Source organism: Miniopterus schreibersii, assembly GCF_964146895.1.
Source record: "Miniopterus schreibersii genome assembly, chromosome: 9".
In the NCBI taxonomy this organism is placed as follows: Eukaryota; Metazoa; Chordata; class Mammalia; order Chiroptera; family Miniopteridae; genus Miniopterus; species Miniopterus schreibersii.
This window is the reverse complement of record NC_138118.1, coordinates 71861725-71883690: the sequence shown is the minus strand read 5'-3', so window position 1 is coordinate 71883690 and position 21966 is coordinate 71861725. Positions and strand designations below refer to the sequence as shown.

The 21966-nt window shown below is 42.2% G+C and overlaps 1 protein-coding gene across 1 annotated transcript in view; it reads right to left on the bottom strand.

Moving 5' to 3' along the window:
• The window catches only part of DNAH11 (dynein axonemal heavy chain 11), a gene marked incomplete at its 5' end in the record, with an annotated part of 204199 nt that overhangs the window by 89673 nt on the left and 92560 nt on the right, over nucleotides 1-21966 (bottom strand). Inside the window, 9 exons of the mRNA XM_081146983.1 lie at nucleotides 1920-2113; nucleotides 2373-2534; nucleotides 4311-4550; nucleotides 6051-6153; nucleotides 6834-6999; nucleotides 9654-9858; nucleotides 10908-11081; nucleotides 15820-15951; nucleotides 19022-19172. Coding sequence (XP_081003109.1) covers nucleotides 1920-2113; nucleotides 2373-2534; nucleotides 4311-4550; nucleotides 6051-6153; nucleotides 6834-6999; nucleotides 9654-9858; nucleotides 10908-11081; nucleotides 15820-15951; nucleotides 19022-19172 — 1527 coding nt within the window. The remainder of the gene's footprint in view (nucleotides 1-1919; nucleotides 2114-2372; nucleotides 2535-4310; nucleotides 4551-6050; nucleotides 6154-6833; nucleotides 7000-9653; nucleotides 9859-10907; nucleotides 11082-15819; nucleotides 15952-19021; nucleotides 19173-21966) is intronic.

The following is a 21966-nucleotide window of genomic DNA, read 5'->3' as shown; positions in this document are numbered from 1 at the left end:
TGTCAAATATTAACTGACCATAATGGTTTGGGTCTATTTCTGGGGTCTCTGTTCTGTTCCATTGGTCTATATGTCTGGTGGTGTACCAATACCAGGTTGTTTTGATTACAATGGCTTTGTAGTACAGTTTGATATCCAGTAAAGTGATCTGTCCCACTCTGTTCTTTTTTCTCAAGATGGCTGCAGCTATTCGGGGTCTTTTTTTTCCATATAAGTTTTCGAAATGTTTGTTCTAGATTTGTGAAATATGCTGTTGGTATTTTAACAGGAATTGCATTGAATCTATAAATTGCTTTGGGTAGTATGGACACTTTAATGATATTAATTCTTCCAATCCATGAGCATGGTATATTCTTCCACTTGTTTATATCTTCCTCTATTTCTTTTCTCAGGGTCCTGTAGTTTTCCAGTACAGGTCTTTTACATCCTTGGTTAAGTTTATTCCTAGGTATCTTATTTTTTTAGTTGCAGTGGTAAATGGTATTGTTTTTATAGTTTCTCTTTCTGAAAGTTCATTGTTGGGGTATAAGAATGCCACTGATTTCCGGATGTTGATTTTGTATCCAGCTACCTTGACCAATTCATTTATCAAATCTAGTAATACTTTGATGGAGTCTCTAGGGTTTTCTATGTACAGTATCATGTCATCCGCAAATAATGACAGTTTTACTTTCTCCTTCCCCATTTGGATGCCTTTTATGTTTTCTTCCTGATGGATGTGGCAAGGACTTCCGGTACTATGGTGAATAAGAGTGGTGAAAGTGGCACCCTTGTCTTGTTCCTGTTTTTAAGGGAAATGGTTTTAGTTTTTGCCCACTGGGAATGATGTTAGCTGTAGGTCTGTCGTATATGGCCTTTATTATATTGAGGTATGTTTCCTCTATTCCCACTTTGCTGAGAGTTTTTATCAGAAATGGGTGCTGGATTTTGTTGAATGCTTTTTCTGCATCTATTGATATGATCATGTGATTTTTGTTCTCCTCATTTTTTCTGTAGCCATGATGGCCCTCTTTCTGTTTCTGAGCATTTAACCCCAGGGCCACATGAACTCTGCTCTAGCCCAGAATGTCCTTCCTCCAGATCTGCCTATGTCTATCTCCTGCTTACCATCTCGATCTTACCTTAAACGTCACCTCCTCACATAGATATCCAGTTCCTCTTTGGGAATCCACATATTTCATTTCTCAGAATCGACCTTATTTCTCAGTGTGACACATCACTTTTTGACATTTTTCTGCTTATTTGTCCATGTCTTTATAAATGTTCATATGAATCACTAAAAGGTAAGCTCAACTAGAGGTGGGACTGGACTGTCTCGTTTGCTGCTCCATCCCCAGTACCTACAATAATATCTGACAGCAGAAGCCCTAAAGATGGTCATATAATCAGTGCACTGCATGAGGTGCCCTGTCTAGGAGGTGAGTGAGAGCCTTGTCAGCCAAGTTCTATACCAGGACGTGGGCCTTTCCCTGTCTGCCAGGGAAACATGCCCTTCCCCCTTTTTTCCTAATTTGCACAAAAACATTGAATAGGCTGGCAATGTTCCTGTTTGGCACTCAGTAGGCACTCAATAAACATGCTTAATCAGTGAAAATGAGTTTAAGTGCATCCTATCTCTACCATGTAGGGACTTTGTAACTTTGAATGAGTCACCCTCTTTGTTAATATTTTACCTATCAGGGCTGCCGTGAATAAAGTCGAAATTATGGCTGTGATGACACTTCAGAAAGAAGTGTGCTACGTATGACATTATTAAGGTGGTGACAGTTTATGGAGACACTCTCATTTTCTATTGTACGGCAAACAATAGATAAGAATGGATAGTTCAGAGTGCTCAGTATGATCTCTTGAAAAACAATGACTGTGGATACTCAGGCACTTTTACTTTGTACGAAAACCATCACGACCAGTCAACTCACACGTGGTGCATGGCGTCTTCAAATAAGACAAGGTGCATGGCAGCATTCAGTTCATTGTAGTTATCTAATGTCTCTGTAAGGACCGCCTTCAGCACCTCCCAGTCCTTGACTGGCAGGTAGCCAGGGTCTTCCCCACCACCGGCAAAGTGGCAATAGATGAGGGGCTGCTGAAGCAGGACATGCCTGTCTACACCCTGCAGGAGGAAAAAGAGGAAATATGGTCATGCCAGCCATCATCCAAAGTGATTCATCTGGAGGCAGCGTGGCCTAGCAAGGGAAAAGTGTGCAGGTCGATCCACGGTAGGTGGGTGGGATGTTCCCAGGTACAGGGCAGTTATATTCCGGAACCACAGCTATCTGAGCAAGGCAAGCATTTACACCATTTACTCCCATCCATAACCAATACCAGTTAGTGCCACAGTGAACGGCGACCTACAGCATTCATACACTTACTTCAAAATATTTACAGGCAATTTCCAGCAGTTTTTTCTGAAACAAATCACAGTCCTTTGTGTCTATCAGTTTGTCTCCATAGACACGAGACGATTCATGAAGCCACAGGCGTATTAAATCATTTGAACCCTTTAAACATTCAGGAGAAGCAAATAAAATCCCCTGTAAGGCAAGAATCAAAAAAATTAAAAATTCAGAAGGTAATGACATTCCAAGATAATATTTTCCTTGAACATTTTCTTTAACTGTATCCTGAATTTAGCAATTTATTGCGTTTTTAAAAAAATTATAATAGTAGTGCATATATATTAGTAGTTTTACTCTCCTCTCCGATAAGCAGCATTTTGAAAATTTACTATCACTATACTCATTTTTAGGAATGTAGCTAAGACTGTATTTCAAGAGCCAGCCCAGGAACTAAATATTGCACCTGAGAACCTGTGCCTATTAAGGCTTCCAACAGATTAATTTTCCAAAACCATAGTATGAACAGCTACCACAAAAGTCACTGGATCATAATTTTTTAATTCTAAAATCCTTTGATGTTAGTTCATCTGAACCTTCCATTTCACAGGTGAAGAGTATGAGACCAAAATAAATTGCCTGAATTCCCATTCTGTGGGTCCTAGCACCAAAATATTTTGACTCTCGCCCTCGCTGAACACTGTCCTTCAGTGTCATAGATTCATGTCGACCTACTCCTCAGGGAGGGGTCAGCTTGCCGGACTCACAGGCAAACACCAAGAGGAGCTGTGGAGAATTAGCTGCCAAAGGCTGAACGGGTATTTGGGAATGATCGGTGCAGCTGGACAGACTGAATAGGAATGGGCAGCAGGCAAGTCTCCCACCCCACGTCCCTTATGGCCTGCCTTCCTTTTTCTTCTAGGATTAAAAATCTGCTTTTAGCCTAGTCAGCATGGCTCAGTGGTTGAGTATCGACCTAGGATCCAGGAGATCGAGGTTTGATTTCCAGTCAGGGCACATGCCCGGGTTGCGGGCTTGATCCCCAGTGGGGGGCGTGCAGGAGGCAGCCGATCAATGACTCTCTCTCATCATTGATGTTTCTCTCTCTCTCTCTCTCCCTTCCTCTCTCTGAAATCAATAAAAACATTTAAAATAAATAAATAAATAAATAGAAATTTTTTAAAAATCTGCTTTTAAACAATAGGCAGTTGCTAGAAATACAAAGGCAAAAGGGAATGGCCCACATTTTCGGAAGATGTTGTCTGATGCAGTGCTACACATCTGAGGCAGTTGTGGGATGATTTAGAAAAGAGGGCTACACAAACACAAAGAAACAAAAATCAAGTATGAAGAAAGGAATCCCACAAAGTTTTCATGTTTAACCGGCTTACGCCTCTCTCACAAAAGAACTTGAAGCCATACACAACTTCCCCACTCACTGTACAGGACAGACAACATTAGTTGGATTTTTAAATAATCCCAGGCTTTAAATTGCCTCGTTGGAATTTCCTTTTGAAAACAAACACATAAACACTGTCCTTTCACCAGGTAAGTAAGGTGTCAATGTCAAACCAACAAGATCTAGCAAGTTAAGAAATTATAATTTCTCTTGATGTATGTTTAAAAATTGTATCAAATAAATATGAAAAAATGAAAAATTATCCCTCTTACTTTGACACAAAACAAAGCAGTCAAACATTTCTATGGAATAAATGAAGTAGGGAGACCAGATTTCTACCCTTGCTCCTGTTGCTAAGTTATCTCTACGCAACCAGAGAGGGACAACTACTCCCATCGATAAAAGGAAGTCACAGAGCCACCGTATTTACTTCCCAGAGAAGTGTTGGTATAAAATAAAAAGATACACACAAAGTGCATAGCAGAGTGTTAAACTAAGTTCTGTGACTCAATGCCATGAATATTACTCGAATCATTCCTCCACCCAAGATGCATAACCGAGAGCCATCCGGGTACCTGGAAGACGTTCGACAGGTCTCTCAGGTTAAAGAGGTAGTGGAATCTAACAGCCGTGGGTAAGAAGTGATGAGCCATCATCTGATGGACCGCGACTGCTGCCTGTATCAGTGTGGGGCCGCTCCTGAGAACTGATGGGCCGAACGCTTGCTGCTGGAGATGGAAACTAAGGATTTGGCTATAAATGGTGTTTAGAGCATCCAAGGATGGAAAGTTGAATGCAAACACTGTGAAATGTCTCTGAAAAGAAAAACACATAGATGGATTGTAAAAAGTAGGGATTATAACGGTACTGGCAGATTTAAAAAGCCTTATTTTTGTCATTCCTTCCTGTATCCATGCTTAACTTGGGAGTGCCATGCACTCTGACTCTGGGCCTGGCTGTATGACTTGACTGATCCAACAGAGTGAACTAGAAGGGACCGTGTGACAGTCACTGTCAGAGGCTTGTTAAGGTTCTACCTTTGCCATAAATTCTACAACACTGCTAATGGATGAGAGACTCATGAAGCAGAGCCATGTGCCCCAAATACTCCAGCCAGTCTCCCTAGATAAACTGACAGACAATAAGAACTCCCACACGTGTGAATGAGCCCAACCAAGATCATCAGTCACCTAGCCGACCCCAGCAGGCTCCAGGTGAGTGAGCAACACTATTGTTACATGTATGTTGTTGCTGTTGATGGTGGTGATTGTTATTAAAAAGCTTATATGCACACAAAAACCTGCGCATAAGTATTTATAGAGTATATTCATAATTGCCAAAATGTGGAGACAACCAGGTGCCCTTCAGCAGGTGATTGGACAAACAAACTGAGGCACATCCCTACAATGATTATGATTCAGTGATAAAAAAGAAAAGAAAAAGAAATGGGTGGCTCTGTTGATTAGAACGTCCTCCTGTGCATCAAAAGCTTGCGGATTCAATTTCTGGCCAGGGCCTATTCCTAGGTTGCAGGTTCAATTCCCGGCTGGGACACGTATGGGAGGCCACTGATCAATGTTTCTCTCTCACAGTGATGTCTCTCTCTCTCTCTCTCAAATCAATAAGCATATCCTCAGGTGAGAAAAAAAAGAAAAAAAAAGAAAGAAGCTATCAAGCCATGAAAAGACATGGAGGAACCTTAAGCTAAGTGAAAGAAGCTAATCTGACAAGGCTACACACTATATGATGCCAACTATCTGACATTCTGGAAAAGGTAAAACTATAAAGACACTAAAAGGATCAAGTGGTTGCCAGGGATTCGGGGCGGGTGGGGGGAGGGATCAAGAGGAGGAGCACAGGGGGTCTTTAGGGCAGTGAAATTACTCTGTATGATTCTTTAATGGTGCATATCTGCCATTATTCATTTGCCAAAATGCACAGAATGTACAGCACAAAGAATGAACCCTAATGTACACTTCGGATAATAATAATTTATCAATACTGGCTCATCAACGGTAAGGAATGCAGCACACTAATGAAGATGTTTCTACAGGGTGAAACGAGGCCGGAGAGCTAGGGAGCACATGGGAATTCTGTACTTTCTGTTAAGCTGCTGAGACAGTTTGTAAGCCTAAAACTGCCCTAAAAAATAAAGTCTATTAATTAAAATTAAAAAAAAAAAGCTTACATATTAATCAACTTAGTAGGAGCCCTAATTTATATTCAAAAAGCACCAAGAATCAAGAGCTACAATGTTGGAGTATTACATTATTACATTTAGGGCTATTTGAAAGAGACAGGACTCAACACACTACCTGGAGCCTAGGATTGATTGTGAAACTGCCCACCATCGGATTCATGCAGGCCACGTACTGACAGTTGTGGATTTCTTTAAGCATCACCTTCTGCCTATCATACCTGAAAGAGAGAAAACGGAACCTTAAATCTAAAAATTGGAGATGACAGCCCAACAGAATCCACCAGTTGACAAAGGCCTTCATCACCAATTGTCCCCTCTGATCTTTGCAATTGCCCTGTGATGTTGGGCTCTCTGTGATGAGCTCGTCGGCATTATCTCAGAGACATGAAAAGAAACGCTGGGGAAAGTGAAGGCTACACAGCCCCTTTGAGGACAGAATCTGCACATGGAGCTCAACTGATACCTGCTGTTACTGTTTATTGATTCTCATGGGACTCTATTTCTGGTTAGAAATACCCATAGCAAGGCTGGGGGCTCTCCCTCGAGTTAAAGGCGGGGATCACCGAGCGCAGCACCCAGACGTGACCAGATGGTTACATCCACAGAGCAAGGCCCAGCTTCTCCAAGTAATTTCGCATGAGTTAATGTGTTACAGAATTTGATGCTTAAGCCAGTTAATGCTGCTAGAATGCTTTTCAGTCTAGTTCTTCCCAAGATACAAAGGGAATCTATTCCTTTTAAGGTGATGAAAAGAATATGCAAAGCAAAACCCAAAAGGTATCACAAAACATGCTCCTCAGGAGGGAAGAAATTAGGGTCATTCCATTTGTAAGTGTTGATTAGTAATAAAAATAATAATAGCATTTCAGGAGAGACTAAAATACAGAGCATCCTTTACCAGTGTCCGTAATCAATGTGCTGTCGAATCAGAGTGTGGGGCTGAACGGTGCCATATGAGTCCACTTCAGGCATGTTCATGTCATCGATAAAGTAAACCAATTTTTTATTTCCTCCTGGGCCATAGTTGCGACCAGCTTTTTTCTCTAGAGGTTTCTCTAGAATTCCTGAAACCAATATATAATTCTGTCCAGTCAGATAAGATATGACTTTCTGTCCTTAGTCTTTCTTTGTTATTTTTCTTCATCTTCTGTCCCTTTCACCCACTCTTTTGCTTCAAGTATCACCTCTCTGCAGGTTAACATCAGAGCTGTGTCTCTGGCCACCTCCTTGTATGTCGAGCTCTCCTGCCCACCTCCCTCTGGGAGCCAGAACTCATCCCACCCCTCCTTCCCTGGACAGTCGACATCTGCAGCCTGATATTACACTGGGTGTCACATCTGAGACAATGCCGTCCCTGATCTGGGCACTTTCCTCCGCTGTACCCTCTCTAACGCATGGCCCAGCCTGGTCTCTCAGTCCCTCTCTATCACCCTGGCAGGAGCATCTAAGGGCAGCTCAAAAGAGCCTCCCACACCTCTCTTGGGCCTCTGGAGTGCAGAAGTACAAGAGGCTACTGCATGAAGACACTATGTTGCGTGCACATCCAGTTATACTTCTTCATGTGCCTGTATGACTTGGGGTCAATATTTTGAGAGAAAATTATGTGTAGGAAATCCAGAAGAGTATGTGCCTCAGATGTGGTATCTAATTATTTGTAGACTCTCCAAACAAACTATAAATAGCTTGAACACAATGAGCTATATGTTGTTCATTCCAGCATTCCTGACGACAACCACAAGTAATCTGTTAAGTGGACAAATGAATAAATGAATAAAGAAAGAACTATATACTGAATAAACTCATATACCCCTCTTCCAAGCATCAGGCCTGCATTTCCAAATGCCTGCTGGGCGTTGGTTTCTACAAGCCACTGGCGCCTGGATGTTTGGCCAACACCAAATATGCATCTTCCCCACTCGCAACCCAGCTCCTCCCCGTTGCCTTCTGTGCTCCTGTTTATGGGACTGGCACCCTCCCAGTCAGCCAGATGTAAAACCTCAACATAATCTTTCTCTCCAGGTTACTGATCTGCCCAACCACAGTCTGTAAATGGTTCTTCTTCATGTCTCCTCCTTTTCGCCTCACATGTACAACTCTAGTCCAGAGCGACATGACATTCAGCTGGCACACTACTCAGGGGGACCGGTCTGCCTGCCACAGGCTTCTCCCAAAGTATAGCTTGCACCTTGTCAGCTCCTTGCTGCCCAGCAATGCCTCCCCATTTCCTACCAAGTGAAATGCATTCTCTTCTGCTTGCATCTCAGCTCTCTCTACAGTTACAATGTCCAACCATCCCAGGTCGTCTGTCTGGGACTATCCCAGTTTTAGCACTAAAAGTCCCACGTCCCAGAAATCCCTTCAGTCTCTGGCAAACTTGACAGCTGGGCGCTCTACCTACAATACAACTCCAACCCACCACTCCAGCCTTTCTGCCATCTTCTACCCCATCACTGTGACTTGGTCAACTTAGAGATTCGATTGATTGAACGTGTCCCTCAAGTTTCTCTTTTGTGAATTTGCTTAAGCTGATTCTTCTATCCCAAGTCCCATTTTTGCCTGCATACAACCCCATCCCAAAGGTCTGAAATCCTAACTTTCTTTAGAAAAGAACAGCTCACTCTATTCCTCATGCTAATAGGCGATCTTTAAATCTTATCCATGCCTGTGTCCCTTTCAGGAACTAGCGAGATGAACTCATACTGCAGTCAAGTGCTTTGTTCAACTATTGAGTTGTAACCCAATGTTCCACTTACAAGTGATAAAGTGATCCCTCCTTCAGTGTCTGTGAATGAAAACATGCATGAGACACAGTGCCTGGGGGAAAGTGGACAAATAATATATATTTGAGAAAAAATACTGCTGAGCCCGCTTGTTAACTGTTCCACTCACAGAGACAAGACAAACTTGATTAAAAAAGAGATTACAGAAAAACCACTCTAAGCTGAGTTAATGATGTCAGTAAGAAAGTTGATAAATCTCTACTGATATTATCTAAGAAAACAACAAAAACACACACCCATGCACACTCACAACATGGGAACCACACTCAGGGCAACTCAGCAGGTTTAATAAACTACTGAACAACAGTGAGCTTTGCTGCCCCTCCCCCAGTAAAACCCCATTACTCTGCTGACAGGCTCGCCAATATCAGCCCTTCTACTACGTCTCCTCTACTTCCAAAGCCTACTTTGCTTGCTTTTCCTAACTTAGAATGCCCCAAATCTGTGTGATTCTTTTGATGATATTGATACATTTATTCAACAGTTTAAATTCTTCTTATAGTTCTCTTAAGACTTAACTAATAGCTCATGGCCTGTTGTTTCATCGACAGTTTGAATGAATTTCTCCTAAATCAGTCCCTTACTTGAAAAGGTAACCAGAGCACTGTTCCTTGAGTATATACCCTCTGGATGCTCGGGCCCCATAAGATTGACTAAAGGAAACTCAACAGTTTAGAGGCAAAGAAATGGGCATGACTGATGTAAACTCTTGCTGTGCTAAACAGTAATAACCCAAATAAATCTATGAGTGATATAAAAAGCCAAAATCACAATATTTGAACGAAGCATATTTACCCAGAACGGTGATAAGTAAAAATTCATCTGAGGCCTGAGATAATGTCTAAAGCCCAGAGAAAGTCATCTCTCTGGGCTGCACGTCGTGGCCTTGACCGTTTCTGATCTCTTGTCTCTGGAATGCAAACAAGAGGAGCACTTACTCTGCAGAGCTGCAGACGTTGTGTGGTAGTTGAGAGGCACACGGGACACTATGTAATCCTGAGAGAGACTTGCCAGCATGTCCCCTACAAAGACTGTTTTTCCCACTCCAGCGTGTCCCACTAGCATTAGTGGTTGTCCTTTCTTAAGCAACAACTCGATGAAATACCTAAGGCGAGTCGTCTCCGATGTGGGAACCAGAACTCTCTGGAGGGAGAAGACAGAATGAGAGAAAGGTCAGAGAGACATTCCAAAATCTTAAAGCTGAACCAACAGGGTCACTTTAGAATTGAGGCCCAATGAATTCTTAGTTCTAGTTAACACCTATAGGAGAGATCCCACCTAATCTTCTGTTTTGAATGGTCAGAGTTCAGACATCATTGCTTGAGAGCACCATGGGGAGGTGCCATTGACGTGTCATAGCATAAGCAACTGATCTGTGTTTCCCACTGTAAGTACCAGCACCCAAGGACCCCATTACAGAATTACCTATGCTCGCCCAACCTTGTATTACACATACAAGAGAAAGAAGACGGTAAACGTTTAAGAGACCGTTCACCACCCTTTAGTTGCTGTCAAAACACTGAAAAATCACTACATATAAGTGAAAGTTGGTAGCAAAACTTTGGCCCAGTAAGATTCAGTGGCAAAATGACCAGGTACAATCCACACGAACGAAGTTAAGTGTCGGGGAGACCATTTCGGGGAAACAGTGGCAGAATTAAAATATGACTAAAAAAGTAACTGGACATAATGGAAATGTAGGAGAAGGGTTTATGAAGAGAAACAATAAAAAAGAGAAAGTTCCATTGAGGTTTGTGTGCTGCTGGGTGCTTTTAAAACTCAAGTCGAGGAGACTAAACGTATTCACTTTATGGCTTGGTGGGGATGGTTAAAGGAAAGAAGTTATATGTAAAAGTGCTGTCTAAACTATTTACTATAAGGTCAGAAATAAGAATCCACTGATTCTTTTTCCTCCAATTTTTAATAAAACTCACAAAGCTCCTAGGAAAATATAAAGAAAGCTGTTACCACAGAAATAAGTTGAGAATTTTAAAAAGAGGTTGCAGCAATATAATGGCCATTTTACTAACTGTTCCCATAACTGAGGCCCTTCCCCCTCAGGATACGTATACACTGACCAAATCAACAATAATTTTCCCATCAGGCAAGGGGGAAAAGACTGCTAAAAAGCAACAAAACAGGCTCAAATCAGCACAGTGTGGCTTGGAAAGGACTACGTTCCACACACCTACCTGCAGAGGTGCATCGGGATCCATAGTAAACTTGGGGATTTTATCTGTCCAAGGCAAAAATTTCTTGGTACTGTGGTCCAGGTAATAATCAAAGATTGTTCCCTGAGATGGAAACTTCACCGCTCTCATCTCTTTGTGCCACCACCGACTGAATTCAGCTTGATAGCCAGAAAGCTACAGAGAACGAGAGAAATCCTTATAGCAGATGTAAAGGTAATTGTGCACACACACAAAACCCCGTCAAAGCCTGCTGAACACACAGCATTGTCAGTACACAGAGCCACAATTACCGATGGGATTGAGTAACTGACCCAAGGAAAAGAAATAGCTACATGGAAATTATGAGGAGTGATACCATCAGAAAGGCAGAGAGCTATAATTGCCATATATCCATCAGGTACAAATTTTCCGGAATAATTATTAACTTAAAAAGCAGGGTTAGGTTCGGTGAACCTTAAATTACTCCTGGGTTATTCAACTGAACAAGGAGCTGTTAGCAAATTACCCTGCTACCTACCGTAAGACAGAGCTTATCAAATATTGGTGTTGATTTCTTTAAAGAGGTGATTAAGTACTCAAATCAATTGATGGTAAATAAGCAAATTATGAACAAAGAAAAACTCTATAAAGTTGGTAACATTATTTGATTTAAATACTGTCTTTTCTTCACATTTATAGCGTCCTAGGAATTTTGGTGTTAAAATATCCTTTCCTTTATAAAATTATGGTGATAATAAATGATCATTTGTTATAATAAACGATCATTTACTTATTTAGAAAAGTAAACAATTAGTAACCCTATTTCATCCCTTCAAATTGTTATTAAGACTTTGTTGACCTTGGAAACTCTAAATCTGGGAACCCCCGCCATGAGGGCCGAGGGATGAAGAAAGGCATGGACTTGGTTTTCCAGCCGGGCACAACTGAGTGGTCTGGCTGAAGGCTCCACAGCGACACACTCCTGTCCTCCAGACAATTAAGTGTAAGGAAGCAGGCTCTCCTGCGCAAAGGTCCTGTTTTTAAGGGATGGAAGGTACAAGCCCTTGGCTGCTAGATAAGGGTTTGTAAACCAGAAGAGGGGAAATAGTAACTGTGTTCTAGCAACTCACAAACCCTTCTGTCCACAGGAGGACCTGGCAGAGTGTTTCGTGAACTCTTGAAACACTGTGTGTCCGTTGCATTCAGCAATCTCACAAGGATCTAAGACCTCAGCTCCCACTTTCTCCAGAGAAATTCTTACACCTGCTTTTACTCTGGTGTCCTTATGTCCTGGATGGCAACCCACTTTTTGTACTGGGCCGACCACACACATGGGTAGAGACAGGATGGCCGGAGGGTGGGAGAGTGCGATCAGGGCTGCAAGGGAAGATGAGTCAGCAGGAAGAGCTTGCCCCACCATCTTCCAAACAAGCTCACACTCCTACATCCCTCCACTCATGGGTTAGTGAGCTTAGGCTCATTTAAGTTACTCTCAGATGGTGGCAGGGGATGTTTTCCCATCCTTCCAAGTTAGTTCAGAAGGTATTATTTGCCTGGCACCACTCTCTTTAGGCAGAATACATATGATTTCTCCTTTCCATCAAAATGTGCTTCACCTAACCACTGTATCAGCAAGATAATTTTGGTGACAAATCTTTTATTTATCAATTCACTCAATTAAAATGCATTTATGCTATAGTGGGGAAGAAAACTAACAGGGTTTCTGCCCTCACAGAGTTTATGGGGAAGATGTCACCAGTAAACATGGTGACAGCAGAGGTTAAGCCAATACATGCAGAAATAAGTTAGGCAGCGTGCACGTGAAGGTTGCTGTAAGTGAGGATAACAGGGTGAATCTATTTTAATTGGATGTCCAGAGCGGCCATCGTTGAGAACAGGCCCAGATTAGGGAGAAGACTGGTCCAGTTAGCAGGAAGAGGTCAGCATGTGCAAAGGCCTAGTGGTAGGAAAGAAGCTGCTGTGCTTAAGACACTGGACAGTGCAGGTGGTGGGGTAGGAGGAGAGGGACAGGCAGGGCCAGCTCCACAGGCCTTGTACATTGTATTAAAATTTTTAACTTCATCTTGAAAGAAATAGAAATCCAAACTGGCAGTTACAAAATAGTAACAGGCAGTAAAGTACAGCCCAGGGAATATAGTCAATAATATTGCAATAACTATGTAGGGGGCCAGGTGGGTGCTGGAAACATAGGAGGAAACGCTTCATAAAGTATATGATGTACACCTGAAACAAATACAAAATAACATTAAAAGTAAGCTATAATTGAAATTATTTTAAAAGAGGGGGGAAGCAATAGAAATCCATTAAAGTGTTCCTTCTAGCATATATCATTTAATTCAATTTACCTTTAAAAGAATCACTCTGGCTGCTGAGTGGATAATGGATTACGGGGCAAGCACAGAACCAGAAAGACCAGTGACAAGGTGACTTCAGAAGCCACGTGAGAAATGAGGATGGCAGTTTCTGGGAGCCCAGGGAGAGTTGACGTAAGAGCTATTTTGGAAGTGGTTTGCAATGGTCTAGGTTAAGAACACAGGCCCTGAGTCGTCTGCTGCAGTTTGAACCTGGCCCGGACATTAATAGTCTTTGATAAGCAGGCGAACTTATCCAAGTTTCCACTCCTTTTTGTAAAAGAAGAGGACAGTTGCACCTATACATATGGGTTTGGTTTTTAAGTGTCAGTGAGATAGCTTATTGAAAGCCCCAAGCACCTTCCCTGCACATAGTGGGCACTCCAATTTGTTAAACTAATAAATGGCCATCCTAAGAATAGTCCTGCGTCTGCCTCATTCATGCTTCTAACGTCACAGCCCCTCTTCTGAATGCTTCATAGTTAGAGCCCTTTTGAAAATTGATGATGATGTTGACTATTAATAAGTGTCTGGGAGGGAAAGGTGATCATTGTGGTGCCCGGATTCTAGCGTGAAGCTGCCATGTTTGGAAATTGGAAAGATGAAATGAGGATCACGTGGGAGGAAGGTTCGGCGTAGGGTCAGGACTACAAAGATCTCAGCTGTCAACATTCCTATTCATGAAATTTCCCCTGGTTTCCTAATCTTGGAAAAGGGAAAACCTTGTGGAGAACACTGATAAAAACCCACGGGGGGCTGGGGAGAGGGGAAAGTCTCCATGAAGAAGAAACTCACACCTGTTGTAAAGTGTGCTTTTGAGAAAAACCATGTGACATCATCCAACACCAATTCTTGTCTCTCACTCAAAGCCAGGGGCTGTTATTCTTTAAAAAGCACTTGGAGATTATAGACGGAAACGGAGCTTTGGAGAAGGGTCAAAATAAGACCTAAAAGGCCAAGTGAATAACAAATTTATTTATAGATATGATTTATGGTAACCTAGTGACAAGCAGCAGAACTGGGCCACAGGTTGTAGCAACCATGTATTTTAGGGCCTACAATGAATAAACCAACAGAAACATGGGTCACTCTTGGCTGTGATGCCTTCTAACTTAAATCCCGTTTATATCTGGACACATCTGGGGAAGCCTGGAAGATGTGTACCATCTATTTTTAATGCCGAGATTCAAGGGCACCTGTGGAAGCACTATGACCATGAGAGATCCTGAGGTACCCAGGAAGGTGTGGCATTTAGAGACATGCCTGGGTGGAAGTCCTGATATCACCTCCTATCTGTGTAATTTCAGTTCTCTGAGTTTTACTTTATCTGCACAAGGAGGATACCTTGAAGAGTTATTGTGACAATTACATGAGAAAAACCTATAAAGAAAGGTGCATGGTGGAGATTAGATGTGCAAATTTCTAACATTGAAAAACTCTTACTTTGTACCTTGGCTAGTCTAAGCAGTGTGTGAGTGTGAGTGTGTGTGTCTACAAGCTTGTGCAAGTTCATGTTTCAAGTATTTGCTAAAAGAAATCAGAAGCCACACATGGGATATGCTAGAAATGTTGAAGGAAAAGACCAACGGAAAGGAACTGGCCTGGGGTTGCCTACTATACTGGGAATCATGTGTGAGACTGATTAGAGGGAAGAGAGACTAGAGACAGAGAAAACAATTTAAAGGTTATAAGCTATAGATTGAATTGCACCCCCCCCCCCCCAAAATTCATATGTTGAAGCCCCTAATGCCCAATGTGATGGTATTTGGAGGTGGGGCCTTTGGGAGGTAATTAGGTTAAATGAGGTCATGAGGATGGGGTCCTCATGATGGGATTAGTGCCTTTATGAGAGACCAGAAAAGCTTTTTTATTTTTGTCTCTCTGCCCTGTGGGGAGACAATGAAAAAGCAGCAGTCTACGGGACAGGAAGGGGGTCCTCACCAGAACTCAACTGTGCTGGCACCCTGACCTTTGGACTTCTAACTTCTATAACTAAGAGAAAATAAATTTCTGTTTTTTAAGCTACCGGTTAGCGTATGGTATTTTGCTATGGCAGCCCGAGCTAAGACATCATAACAGCCCAGGACAATCTCAATATGTCACACTCTTGAATTAAGGCCACAGGGATGGAAAAAAGGGGGCAGACTTGACAACTATTTTGTAATTGACACTGAAGGGATCTGGTGACCATCACACATACGAATAAGGAAGGGTAATGTCTGCCAGGTGTTAAACTGGAGCAGCTGGGAGGAATGGGAGCATCGCTTAGGAAAAGAAAGGGCAAAGAGGAAGAGCTCGGTCTCAGGCACGCTGCTGGCAGAGCTCCAGAGCCAGGTGGAGACACAGAGCCCTGAGCTGCGAAGGGCGATCTGGTGGAAGACTATGGATTTAGCAGTCAGCCAAGGTCAGAATAATCAGCCTGGGTGCGTTTGCCTGGAAATTTCCAGGCTTAAGAGAAGAGGGCAAGTAGGATAGATGTATGTAATATAACAAAAACATAGGGGTCACACATTCAATCCCTCCCAAGTAAAACTGGTTCTGTAAACTAGTTGTAAACACACCTGATCTTGCAGCAGAGTGCCTCCGAAGGCCCAGACACAAGCAAAGACAAAATAGACTTCATACACTTCTTTTGGGCTGTCGGAAGGTACATTTTCCGGAGTCAACAAGCATTCCAGGAGAGCGCAAATAGTCTAAAGAACAAGAAACAGCCATTCATTCGGGGCAACCTTTTCCCAATCGTGGAGAATGCCCACAAGACATTAACAAATCCGCTTCATCCGTAAGAGTGTATACAATTTTTCCCAGCTCTGTGATTTGCTGCAGCGGAAGAGACAAAAATGACTGCCTCAGGTTTCTATGTCAATGGTGGAAAACCTTTGCCACTTTTAATCTAACTCATCTTCTAAGTAATAAACTATTAAAAAATTAAAATCTTCAATTGTCCAATTATTAATCACTGTAATAAATGGAAATACATATAAGCAAACTATGCTCTCGTTTTTATAAATAGGGAGTCAGACTACACACAGTATTTTATAGCCTACTTCCTAACTTAAAAGTACAAAGTAAAGACACTTCTTACCAGTGAGTGTCGTCCTACATCATTGGGAATGAATGAATAAAATTCCACTGAGTGGAAAGGCTTATTTAACAATTTCCCACTTGCTGGACATTTAGATAACCCACTTTCCCTTCCTGCTTTGGCAGCCGTTCTCCCCACCTGTTGTCATAAATTTAGAAAGTCAGACTGGCAGCCTTAGCCTGTGGCATTTTTTTGTTTGTCAGACTAAATTTAGCCTTGGAAGAACCGCTGTTCAGGAACTTGTTCGCCATTCCCTCCAGGTGAGCCCCAGTGTGCTCTGCTGGTGTAAAACACACCCCATGGTGGGGTACCAGGTCAGGGATGAGGGGACTGTGGCTGCTGCAAAGGCCTTTCCCACAGGAAATAATAACCAGTCATAAACATGTTTCTGACCGAATCTGGCATTGTCACAGACCCTCAAAACTCATGACACCCTTCCACCAGTGTTTGGAGACACGGCAGATTTTTATCACCGCCATATGCACAGCCATGCAAGCTTTAACACAGCAAGCGAGGCCTGCCCTTCCTCCCAACCGAGAACAATGGTGAAAATCCATGGTAGAGAGGAACAGGGGTCCTGGAAATAGTTTGGAAAGGCTTTTAATTTTTTTATTATTATTATTTAATTCTCACCCAAGGATATTTTTTCCACTGCTTTTTGGAGAGAGTGGGAGAGAGAGAGACACACATCGATTGGTTGCCCCCCACTCGAGCGTTGACTGGGGCCGGGGATCGAGCCGGCAACCGAGGCGCATGCCCTTGGCCGGAATCAAACCCATGACCCTTCAGTCTGCAGGCTGATACACTAACCACTGAGAAAACTGGGTAGGGTGAAAGGCTTTTAATTTTAATAGGTGAGCACCTGTTATATTTTTCAATCTTCTCTCTTGATTTCTAGTCTTTTATATTGCGTTATGTTTGTCAATTTAAAATTGTTTTCTAATAGAAGAAAACTCGGCAATTTGTCATCAAGAAAAGTAATGTATAAGTCTGAGGCTTCATTGTTTCTGAGCTGAAACCATGTTGGTCTACAGAGTTGTTCCGATCGAAACAAAAAGACTGAAAGGTCTCAATGTTAAGTTATCCATTGATCTGAACACTGTAATAACTTATGTGTTTTTTTTTCTATTTTCTCCCAAACTCAGTGCTTAGAAACCATTTTGAGCTCCGTGTCAGCAGTTAATCAAATCACACTTTGGTGCATATTATGAAAGGGTTAATACACTGTACCGAACTTAAAGCAAAGAAGTTTCATATACCGCAAAACATAATACATTAATTTCTTAAAGTCGCCATTTTAAGCTATTCTCTCTTATGCCCGTTTTTGTTTCAAATTCCAGTCCTTATAAGTAATCACAGAAAAGAGACTATTGTATAAAACAGCTAAAAAGGAGCTGAGGAGGAAATGCCATTTCTGAATACGACAAAAGGAGCAAAGGTCATGTGAATTCCCACTGACCTATTTTCACACTTCTCTTGAATGAAAACGTTCACACCACAGAGAATCGCACAAACACACAAGTCGACTTGAGAAAGAGCTCGACCAGGCTTTTTACAAGTATTACACCAGAGGAAGTCTAATTAGGCTAACCACATAATTAATTCATTATGAATAAATTCAGACCTGCTTTCAGAAATAAATTATACCTTGGATAATTACTGTTGAACACTAGCGTTTACTTAATTGGTGTGTGAATTATCCCAAAACCTGAACTTTCTCTTCTGATTATGCTTGAGAGTTTTTCTAATCTAGCCTCAAACAAATTTGGTAACATAGTACGTTAATGGTAACAAAGTACTTTGAAACCAATTTTGCTCCTCTAGGAGAAGAAGAAAAGTTTCTAATTGCAAACCTTCTGTGAAGTTTTATGCTCGTAAAAGGCTGGGGAAAGTTCTTCATGCTGAGATTAAGATCACAGCCTTCACTCCTGTGTACTGTGAATTATTTTTATTTGCTTCCATGACAATGTGTTGTATATACCCTTCACTCTCACCACTGCCTCAGGAGTATTAAAGAAAAAATTGCCTGTGAATATTACGACCTCTCCATCTAGACTTACCTGACTTTAGAAATGTGTTGTTTTTTTGGGGGCGGGGGGGGGGGGAGAGACAGAGAGAAGATAGCCTTCTGGGTAGCGACACCTATGTGGGCGAGTCCAGAAGCTTTCTCTTACTCAACAGTCAACATCTTTAATTACTCACACTTTTTGTATTCAAAAAAACATATGGAGCACCTTCTCTGGGCCAGTTACTTAGGATACAGGAAACTAAATAAGGCTGTTACGACTGTGCTCTTCTGATTTCATGCAAATATACTTGGGAGGAGCATGTGATTCAATAAAGACATTCAGCACCTGCTATGTGCTAGTCACTGTGCAAATTCCTGGAGCTATACAAACGAATCAAAGGTGGCTTCGGCTCTCTAACTCACAATCTCGTGAAAGAGACTACAGACCCGAACGATAACAGAAGGTGACAGGTATGTGACAGGGGTTTTCAAAAGTCACCGGGGAACATGGGGGCTGGAGAATGAGGGTTGGAGAAACCTCAACTCCAGAAATCTCTCCATCTTCTTGCTCAAGCAAAATCTCCTGTTGTCTTGATCAGCCCCAGTATCAGGTCCAGTATCTGGTCCAGTATCAGGACCAGAATGTTCCTCAATGTAACAGAAGACACACCTGCACCAGGCTGTTCTCTGGAATTGAAGTGATGGTTCTAAAGCTCGTTCTCAGCTTATCCAAGCACGCAGGAACGTACTTATCGAAAAGTATTGTTAAATTGGCCTTTTCCGATTGATGCTGCCTTCTGTCTATCCAGCTGGCCACGTACCTGAGGAAGAGCACAGAGGAGCTTTTACTCAACCCTAGAACTTGAAAATCAGAACTTCACCAACTCAAAGCTCCCTCTTGCACACGGCGTGGTGCCACACTTCGGGACATGTTTAGTGAGTTCATTCTATTTCTACAGCTGTAAATATTTAAAAATGACCCTTTAAAGACTAGTTTTATGGCCATTTTTACCTTAACGAAAAGCATGTAAAAGAAACTCCTAACAGCACTTAGAACCCAAACATAATAGACTTCTAAGTAGGCCATTACTGAGCATTTATAAGGAGGTGCAGTTTGTCATTTTCTGAAGGACTGAAACTAGCCGCATAGGGTAGGCTGCATTTATGGAAACAGCTTGGGACTTTTCTTGATTAATCTTGGCGTCAATTATTTAGTAATGAGAAATCAGTTACAAATAAAAAGGTGAAAATTCCACAGGGGCTATTTCAAAGTCCCCCCTTTCCCACTGGACTGAATGTAACTGTAACCTGATGGCTGGTAATGTGTTTCCAATACCTGGCCCTGAAATGGCATCTCACTCTTGGGTACATGTGTATTAAATCTGAAGCTTATACAACATTATCAAGTTTGATACAATATCCCTAACTTATTAATAAAATAATACTCATCAATGAAATGAAGCACGGCTGAGTAGCATCCACAGTAGCCTCTGGGGAGAAACTATGATGTTCAACAAAAAATAACTGCTCAAACAATCCTCATTAAATAGGAAGCAGTGATAACAAATACATTCGGCTGCCCGCAGAGAAGCCCTGCGACTAGACGAGTTACGACTATACCTTGCTCCAGGCAAGTCTGATTTCACATTTTCAGTATCAGAAGAAACTAAAGCAAGATGATTAGCTTATAAAAGGCTCCCTTTGATTTTCGCAAGGCTTCACAACAGGGTTTTATTAAATATTTAACGACCTTTACACTATTGTTAGGTTTATAAAATCAGAACTGTCAAAACTTCTTCAGGTCCAAGAGGAATGGTTTTCAGTTGAAGTCCAGGTTCATGATGGTAACTTGAGAGAGCATATCTGGGCAATGGTGACAGTGGGCACCACAGGACAGTGAAACAATGGACAGCAAGTGTTGGTTACTGGGGACAAAGGTGAGAAGGCCACACCTACCCCTCAGCTACTCCTCTAATTGCACAGCAGATGCCAGAAGTGGAATCTTAGTGTCCAGAGCTTATTGTTGATGGGGATGGGGCGGGATTGTTTAGGGAGGTGGAGCTCTAAAGTCCGACTGGCTGATCTGTATCCCAGCTCCACAGTTTTAACTTTGTTACCTTGGGCAAGTTGCTCAACCTCTCTGTGCTTCGTGTTTCTCATTTGTCAATGGAGATGATGATAATACAGACTTCTCCAGGTTATTCTGAGGATTAAACAAGCTCTCACGTATAAAGTGCTTAGATTAATATTTGACGTAACAAATTCTTGATAAATGTTACTCATTAGCACAGTTGGTGGAACTGGGAGAGCTGGGCTCCTATCCTGACTCTGCCTAGCTGTGCACCTCCGAAAGGTAGTTGTGTCCCACAGGGCATGAGAGTGGCAGCCAGTGCTCCGATGGGTATAACGAATTCCAGCTCCAGCTCCCAGCAAAGTCTCTTCCCAGTCTCTGTGGGAGCAGAAGGCTATGCAGAGATAACTAGGAGCTGTAGCCTCAACACGGCCCCAGAAGGGAAAATGGGCTTTGCACTTAGGGGGCAGCTACTTCATTGGCCACATTGGCGGTAGCCAAAGTCTATCTTTGAGAGAAAACCTACCAAGCCCAAGAGCAAAGGGTGCTCCTCTACAAATCACCTCCACAAGTAAGGAAGTGAGCGCAAGCAAACCAGGAGACATGATAAGAGCTGAACCTGCCCGAGGGTGTGTGTGTGGGGGGAGGGGGGAGGCCCCAAATGACCTCTGCCAGGGGTCAACAGCACCGTATAGCATAGGGAGTAAAAAAGTCTATATTGTTAAATATGGACAGTTTATAATGTCATGAATAAATTACCACTAAATTTTCATAGTTTGGAATAAAAACAGACATTAAAGGGTGGTGGGAAAAAATTAATCAAAGAACTTAAAAACACATGTGCATAACCCATGAACACAGACAATAGTGTGGTGAAGGCCTGGGAGGGGCGGGGGCAGGGTGGAGGGAGTCAAAGGAGGGGGGAAAGGGGGACAGAGAGCAAATTTAGGAGAGACTACTATCTTCAGCAATGGCACAAGCTGAAGATACAGATCTGTATTTGTTGGTAACTGTTTCCAACTTTATAAAAAAGTTTCTTACAATTTAAAAAAAATGCTGTAGATTTGAACATGACCAAATGAAACACACTGCCGTCATGACAAGCGATTGAAAATGACAGCTGCCTCAGGAAATTGCTACATTGTGATGCCTTATGCATCACCTTAGTGCCCATATCTAGGTCACTAACCACATGTTTGCCTCTCCAGCATCTGCAAACATGTTCCATACAATCAGCTCTGTTGCTATTCCCTTCTCCAGAAGTACTATAGATGTATCACATGAAGTCTAAAATCCCGTAGTTTGGAAACTATCTAGGTAGCCAAAGTTTTCAGGCTTCTGAAAACTTTGTTTTTAAATTAGTCAATAGTCTGGGGTTGGAATCTGTCATATAGGACCCAGCAGGAATTCATCAGAGCTCTCTATAATTTGCCCCTCATAGAGCGTCATGTTCTCTGTCATTCACAGTGGCTGGGACAAATGTCAGAAGTTAGAAGGACACTGCTGACTAGAGGTGCATGTCAATTATTTCTGAATCTTTACGT